General features: G+C 52.6%; 1 protein-coding gene across 1 annotated transcript; it reads right to left on the bottom strand.

Moving 5' to 3' along the window:
- Positions 1-3,088: 3,088 nt before the first annotated feature.
- On the bottom strand, positions 3,089-7,097 carry SAP18 (Sin3A associated protein 18). The gene is made up of 4 exons (XM_040988367.1): positions 6,969-7,097; positions 6,750-6,859; positions 3,706-3,828; positions 3,089-3,453 (listed from the first exon to the last, which is right to left on the bottom strand). The coding sequence occupies exons 1-4, from the start codon at positions 7,095-7,097 to the stop codon at positions 3,297-3,299; spliced, it is 519 nt and encodes a 172-aa protein (XP_040844301.1). The 3' UTR covers positions 3,089-3,296.
- Positions 7,098-8,275: the final 1,178 nt, after the last annotated feature.

Genomic DNA, 8,275 nt, shown 5'->3' with positions numbered 1-8,275 from the left:
AAGAGCCTCAATGTCCTGCCCTGGTCTCTATCTAGAATATGCTTTGCTAGATCCCTCTGCTTTAGCAGCAGAGAGGCACTATTGCTCCCAACACAGCACTCCAGGCTAGCCCAAGCACCATCCCAAACCCCAACCACACCAGGACCACCGAAGCAGGCTGCAAGGTCACACACTTCTTACTGGAAGAGGGCAGAAAGACCCTGGGCCCGTCTCACCGTGAAGGGTGGGCCTTCCTGAGCCTGCACCTGGGCCCCTGCATCTGAGGCATGAGGGATGTGTAGTGCAGCAAGCAGCTGGGCCTCATACTAGCTGAAACTTTCTGGTTATTTCAAATTTTTTAAAGGTTTATTTTAAAGGTTTATTTTTATTACAGTCAGATATATACTCCCCAAGTGACCACAACGGCCGGTGCTGTGCCAATCCGAAACCAGGAGCCAGGAACCTCCTCCAGGTCTCCCACACAGGTGCAGGATCCCAAAGCCTTGGGCCATCCTCCACTGTTTTCCCAGGACACAAGCAGGGAGCTGGATGGGAAGCGAGGCCACCAGGACCAGAACCGGCACCCATATGGGATCCCGGGCGTGCAAGGCAAGGACCTTAACCACTCCACCATTGCACTGGCCCGCCTCACTAGATTTTAAGACTTTCTGAAGAACCATCTGACAGATGCAGATCCTCAGTCCAGGCGCTAACAACTCCACATCCAGAGACAAGTTCAGCGCCCAAGCCATCGTCAGCTACCATGCAACATGATGGCTCTGGCAGCACATATGCCATCTGATAGATGGTTCTTCAGAATCAGGCCAGAACACCTGGCACATACAATAGACACAGAATTCATTGTATTCCCTGTTGAGTTATAAGGGGGTTTAAAATAATCACGAATATTGCTAAATTTTCTGACAGCTTCCAGTGTCCTTAGAATCTACATGGATTTTAAAGTGTCTTAATTTCATCAAACCCTGAAAAACGTTCTTAATGACGGGTTCTAACTGGGATTCCACGGCTAGGCTTGAAAATTCTGGACAAGCAATGGCACAAGGAGGGAGGCCAGGGAGGCGTTTTCCTTTGAGAAGAGCTGCTGCTTCCCGAACACTGGCATCACGCCCGGCAGGTGCTCCTTTAAGCACTGTTTCATTGGGGAACACATATGACCTTGAAGTCTGCGCAGAAGTCCCAAGCTAAGGATTGCTGCGTATTGAAATTGCTATCAGGTTCTGGCTTTTTCCTGTTGGGGATTTCTGCACCAGTGATAGGGTGTGGGGGCAGGGGTCCTATTTTTCCCAAGATAGCCGTGTAATCAATCATTTCTACCAGAATAAAGACACTTCAGGAACCTAGATATCAGCAAAGCAGCCAGGAACTGGCTGCAGTAACCCAGTGATTACACCTGGGATCCCATATGGGCGCCGGTTCTAATCCCAGCAGCCCAACTTCCCATCCAGCTCCCTGCTTGTGGCCTGGGAAAGCAATAAAGGACCGCCCAAAGCCTTGGGACCCTGCACCCATGTAGGAGACCCAGAAGAGTCTCCTGGCTCCTGATCGGCTCAGCTCTGACCATCCATTCAGCAGACGGGAGATCTTCCTCTCTGTCTCTTCTCCTGCCTTTCCGATAAAAAGTAAATCTTTAAAAAACAAACAAAAAAAACCTAGTGAGCGATTAGTGCTAACAGTCCCAGTTTCTATACACTAAGAAAACTGAAGAGACACAGACATGGCGTGAATTACAGCTCATTCCAAGAGATAAATCTCAACTTGAAAATACCCGTGAGCCAGTTAAAACCGTGGAGGGCAGGTAAGCTAAAGCATTGAGGGAGACACCAGTAAGGTCACTGTTTATTTGCTATTAGAAGAAACAGCTGTTACTCCCCAAACCCATACTTACTTACCAAAGCCAAGGCAGACAAAGATTAAGTACAAGTCTCTCACTTTCAGCACTAAATTCAGTAATGGCCACTGGAGAGCCTCTCACAGTGGCACTTCCAGCGGATGACTCAGATCTTCGAAGGAAAAACTCCATGTTGTAACCAAGCAAAGAGAGGATTTTGACAAACCAGCCAAACCACTTTAAGAGAACAACCTCAATTTATAGGTGAGGCCTTGTGAGGGTTCACATCCTATGGGGAACTGGCTTGCAAGGGTAATTTGGTCTCACCCTTTTAATCTGCATAGTAACATAGTAAGTTTGCATTACATTTATGGGTATAAAACTCTGGCCTACCCAGTCGGAATCGATCATTTGGGCTCAAGGCAAACTACAGTGTTGAAAAGACAGCAGGTCCAGATTGCAAACACACATCTTTGCCACTGCTGATGAATTCGGCCACAGGACATTACCTTAATTACTAGATTGAAAGGGCTTTTGTTTGTACAACCCAGTGCAACTGGAGAATCACTGCCAGCACATACATTTTTGTTTGGGGACACATCTTCAATTTTTAAAATAGATTTAAAAAAGCGATCAGGCTTACCATACCCTACCAGATAGTCTATAAACTTCAAAATAAGTCTATAATAGTGCCATGAAACAGAGTTGCAGTTTTGACTAAACTGTTCCTCATGGCTAAGTTAACTAGAATGTCATCTGTCATCTGCCTGGCACTGCTCTGAGCTTAATATTTAATCTTCACAATCCAGAAGCACTGGGACATGCCGAGACTCTGGTATGGCCTTGACATTGTCCAGCCTAAGATGCCATCAGTTCTCTGTCCGCTTTTAGGTCTTCAAGCTCAATCTTTCCACCCTAATTTCTGGCTCCTGTTTCCTCTAAACGGGTTCTTACCTTCAAAATGCCCTCTTCCCTCCTCTTAAAGCAGAAAGCCCTCGTGTGGCACCTTCTACACTGTTGTCACTGTACCAAGCTATCCCGATGCAGGCACCTTTCACTCCCCAAGGTCTTGTTCAAGGTTCCCCCTTCTAAGTACCAGCAGCATGTCAGGCCTGGTCGCACTGGACACCCTGGCTTTCTTGTTCTGCCCCTTGAGACTCAGAGCTGCCTAGCCCCTACTCAGGAAAAGCTCCACAGGACATTAACCCTGCTCCCCTGAGCTCCCACACTCGGGCGCTGAACAGCAGTGACACAGAATGCTAAGAGCACTTTTCTTTATATTTTACAGAAGGGGTTGAAACATACGTACTACTAATATTCAGACCATAGCAAATCCAAATTCTCTAAATAGATGCATAACAACTTGCTTAGAATTTAAAGGCTTACTGGCAATAATCAAACAAGGAAAGGAGTAAGCTTATTTTACATAGCTGACTGAAAAATCAAATGAAGAAACAGCATTGTAAATTTAATACGGCCTCATGCGCCCGGAAGGAGGTGGCGCCCGATTCGGAGGCGTGATGGCTATGTCCAAATAATCTCCTATCTGGAACTTCTGAGACTGCAGGGTCATGGAGTCATCGGTCCCCTTCCTGCCGGACATGGTGCTGCCAATCTCCTTGACGCTGCCGGAAAGCAAACAAACGTTAGTGGGCCACAGAGCAGTGACATCATCCAGCACACAACAAGGACGAGCCTGGGTTGGCTCCGTCATCCTAGACCCGGTTAGCAAATCCAAGAGCTATATGTTAAACTAAGCCAGAGAGTAAGACGATACAAACTCATACGCCCCACTAAAGGAATAAACAGGCTATTCCTACCAGCTAAAACGTAACAGAAACAAAAATCAAAGGGATTAAAAATGAGATGCTACCTACCGATAACCAGGTCTTTTAATATCCGTAAAAACAATTGCAAAATTGAAATGCGTGCCCTTCTTTCTGGCTTCCGGATACACTTCTTTTACTAAACTAGTCAGTTCTTTCAAAGTTGCATCCATCCTGTATTTTTTTTTTTACAGAGGGAAAAAAACATTTACATTTTATTAGTCAGTAATATATCAGGAAACTGCCAAACAACATTAATTACACATGCCCCTTTTCCTTGTTAGGGACCACCTAACTTTAATACAAGAACTTCATTCTTAGTCATTCTTTTAATTGCAATGTTATTTGAAAGGAAGTAGGGGAGAGGGGGAACCTTCCAATCACTGGGTCACCCAAGTCAGAAGCTGGGACCCCAATCTTCAGTCATCCATGCTGCCTCCGAGGTGCCTACTGGGAAGCTTGGTTGGGGGATTGGCATGACCTGTGGCAGTCGGTGAATACCGACATCCATGTAACACTGGTCCACTTCCTATCTAGCTCCTGCGTAAGGGGCCACTGTCACCCCTGCAGGAGGCTGGGATGGAGCTGCAGACTCCCGCTGGGCACAGCACAGGCCACCGTGGCCACCTGGAGGACGCGACAGGACGGAAGGTCGCACTCTACCTTTCCAATTACATCTTAAGAGCGGGGGGGGGGAAAAAAGGCGCAGGGTCAGGAGCCACGTGCAGGAACTGGGGCGGTGGCCTTGCACAGCAAGTGCTCGTCTCCCATTACTGCTAAGACACGCTCCTCCATGGCCCGTGCAGGCTGGCTCCTGGCCAAGGACCCAGCCCCACACTCCCCACCCCCAGGCCTGGCCTTAGTGCAGCAGCTAGCTACCTGGGCCCTCTTCCAACACCGCCCCGTCCACCAGCAGCCAGGACTCAGACCAGCTGGTGCCACAGGTGGCGGCTTAATACGATGGTCCATGGGGACCAAAGCTTCTCTTTATGCTTTAAGACAAAACAATAGTAAAGGCAAAAAAGTACCCAATATAGCAAACATATTGTTCGTGTGAAGACTACCACACAGAAAATGTAATTCCTACTCTAAGGATACGCATTTAATAAAAATTTCACTTTAACAACAAAAAGTGAAACTGAAGGAACTGCACAGCTTTAACTCCAACACGGACATAAGCTCTGAAGTCAGAATTATCGCCTCTGTCTTGGAGACTTCAGAAGCAAGCCTGTCAGCGGCTTACTCTCCGAACAGCAGAACGGCAGTAGCGGGGCTGCTCTGAAATGAGGCGCCCGGGGTCCCTCCTGAGGCTCCCCCATGGGTGCAGGGGCCCATGCAGTAGGGCTGTCCTCTGCTGCTTTCCGAGCACGCAGCCGGGAGCGCCAGGACACAAATCAGCCAACACTAGCACGTCAGGTGTGGCTTCACCCACCTCCTGACATCTTCCAGTCATTCCGATACAGTGAATACTTATCACAATGTACATTTATGACAATATACAGGTACATTTCAGAAAGAGCCTGGAAAATGACACGAAGGTTTTTATGGGCATCTGGCCCAGCGCCAGGCGTACCTGTGCCAAGGCTCAGTGCTGCTGTCTGCAGCCTCACTCCGGCTGTGTGCTCACCCCGGCCCTGGGGGGGCGGCGGTTCCGGCTGCAGCAGCTGGCCCCGACTGCTCCCAAGAGAGACGGGCCGTGCGTTCTCAGCGCTCAGCCTGCCTCAGCTGAGCCGCTGCAGGCACCTGGGCCTCGTTCTGCCTCTCAAGTGAATCGAAATAAACAGTTCTAAAAGCTAAGTTTATTTCGATGTGAAAGTTTTAAAAGTGCGGGCATCCCACAAACTCCAGGAAGACCCAACATGTATCTAAAGTGCATTTTCCAACTTCCTCGTCATTTATTCTGTGCTCGCATCCTGTACAATGAACCTAAGGCATCGGGTCCCTAGGGCTCCCTCCCGAGGACCGCCCTCCCAGGCCAGGGCCTGCAGGGCCAGGGCGGCTGTCCGACAGCTCGCCCACAGTTCGGGAACACCACGCAGAGTATGCCAGCAGCGCCCTCTGGGGCTGAGGTGTCTGCCAGGTGATGGTGAGGCCCAGTACCACACGTTAACCCTCCAAAGCCGCAGGCCCCAGTCACCCAACCAGACAATAACCACCTAGGCGAAGCTCATCCACGTCATTAGCCTAGAGCCAGCTGACCTTAAATCAGGGACGGTCCCGTACAATTTAGGGGGGCCTGATTAACTCGGCTGAAAGGCCTTGGGCACAGAGCTAAGGTTCCTTTAAGAAATGTGGGCTCTGGAGAATCCAGCCACCCCACAGAACGGAAGCCCACAACCACACAAGCCAGGTATTTGCCATAAATACCTTCCACATCTCTTCTAGCTGGTGGAATCCTGACTTAGGGTGACCCAGACCACGCTCTCAGTAACCACTTAAGCACAGAAGACACACAGCACACCTCCAACCTCCGCGACACCAGCCTACCTCTCGGGACACTTGCCCTGCCAGCCGGCGGCCCATCCACTTAACACCTTTGAGCCTTGGGAACCACGTCTCACTGCTGCTTCGGGGAGACGGGCAGAGGCAGCTGCGTGCTACCCCAACACCGGGCGCCCACCTCTGCAGACGGGGCTGTAGGACGGGGTGCAACCCGGGGCCGGCCCACCCCGAGGACCGGGATGCAGCACTGCAGACGGGGCTGTAGGACCCAGGCGCCCGGAGGCTCAGCAGAGGTCAGCGGCCAGCAGGTCAGTCTGCACCACACACCAGCCAACAGGAGACCCGAGCGAGGGCTGGCGACCTGCTAAGGCTTTCCCAGTAGACAGGCACGTTCTTTAGGAGAGCGGGCAGCACTCCGCGAGCATCCGGAACCCTCACCACGGTCTGCAGGCCCCGACGCGCGGGCTGCGGAATGTGCAGTGTGTGCCTACTCCGTCACTTCTTTGCATCACTTATCTGAGTATCAGGAAGCAGTCACAGCAGCGCACCCTGGGTGGGGTGGGGCCTGTCCACTCTCGACCCCGTGCCAAGATGGGCCCCCAGCGCCCTGTCCCCTCGGCCCGCCCCGGCCCGCCCCGGCCCGCCGCGCTCACCAGGTGTAGATCTGCAGCTCGCTGGACGGCACGTTGCCGCGGGAGAACTCGTCCATGCGGTGGTGGCGGCCGTTGTTGGTGGTGAACACCCGGAGCAGCAGCGGGCACGTCTGCGGGAGGCAGAGGCGGCGCTGGAGGACGGCGGCCGCGGCGTCGCCTCCCTCCCCCGGGCCGCGCCTGCCCCGTCGGCCCGGACGCCCGCGGCGCCGGCGCCCTCACCTTCTCGCGGTCGATCGGCTTCTCCGGCTCCTTCTTGATCTCCTCCTGGGTAACGCGCGACTCCACCGCCATCTTCCTTCTCCGGCCCGCGAGACGATCGCCCTGACCTCCGACCCCGGCCGCGAGCATGAGCACGACGTCTCTCGCGAGGAGAGGCGCGAGCTTTTATAGCGGGCCGGCGGGTGGGGGCGGGGCATCGCCCGGCGCAGGCGCACTTCCGAGTGCGGCACCCGAGCCCGCGTCGGGCGCGCCTGCGCGTTGCGGCCTCCGTGAGCCGGCGGGCCCTCGGGCGGAAGTGCTCTTTGTCGGAGCGGGCCGTTGGTTGATGACGTAATGCTTCCTCAGGGGAAATGGGCTGCGAGTGGCGTCCTCTTATGTCAAAAGATGAAACACTTTCTAAGGGCAAAACGGGAAGGACATGCCTGCCCGTTCTTTGCGAGCAAAATCCGATGGGAGAAGAATGGCGGGGCTCTGAGGCAAGGGGAGCAGCGGAAAGAAGCGTTTCTGTTCAATGCTGAGGCCTGCTGTGCTGCGGAAGAAGCAAGGTCTTGCACCCAGGACGGCCATCCCCACCTGCGGAGGGACGAGGACCTGCCGCCTGCCTGGGAAAAGCCCGCGGATCTGTGGAATGAAGCGATGCATACGAGATCTCTCCCTCGCCCTTCCTGCAATTCCTTTAAATGAATGAGTGAATCCCATTATATAACTAAAAAAGGAAGACAGTTCGGCTGAAAATCAGTAAAATAAAGTATTCTTAGAAAAAGTCCACAGGCTGGGCTCGACGGCTCCATGGCTAGATGCTCAATCTTGCAAGCGCTGGGATTCCCTACAGGCCCTGGTTCTAATCCCGGCAGCTCCACTTCCGGTCCAGCTCCCTGCTTGTGACGTGGGAAGGCAGCCCAAAGCCTTGGGACCCTGCACCCGGGCGTGCTGGGGTCCGTGTGATGGATGTGGAAGACAGGAAGGTGTGAAGAGTATCGTTCCATTGCAGGCAGGGCCGCAAGGAACTTCCTGCTGTGTGGCAGGGCCCGGATGTCTCTACAACACCTGAATGCAGCTCCGCCTCCCTTTGCAAGGACACCTGACAACCCCGCTGAGATTTCTGTAATCTATTTAGGCATTGTCTGCCTCTGCGGGAGTTACTGTTAAATATCAATGGGAGCTTAAAAGCTGATGTTGCTGTTACCGTTTTTTAGCCAAAAAGCTGTTATAACTGTTATGGCTGCATCCTGTGGCAATATGCTAATCAAGGGTGCTAACTCCCCTTTTGATCCTATGCTAATCAAGGGTGTTCTGTCTTCAGGTGT

This window comes from Ochotona curzoniae, unplaced genomic scaffold, assembly GCF_017591425.1.
Source record: "Ochotona curzoniae isolate NIBS_2020 unplaced genomic scaffold, NIBS_Ocur_1.0 contig_4838, whole genome shotgun sequence".
Taxonomy (NCBI): Eukaryota; Metazoa; Chordata; class Mammalia; order Lagomorpha; family Ochotonidae; genus Ochotona; species Ochotona curzoniae.
The sequence above is the reverse complement of the archived record's forward strand: the minus strand, read 5'-3'. Positions and strand labels throughout refer to the sequence as shown.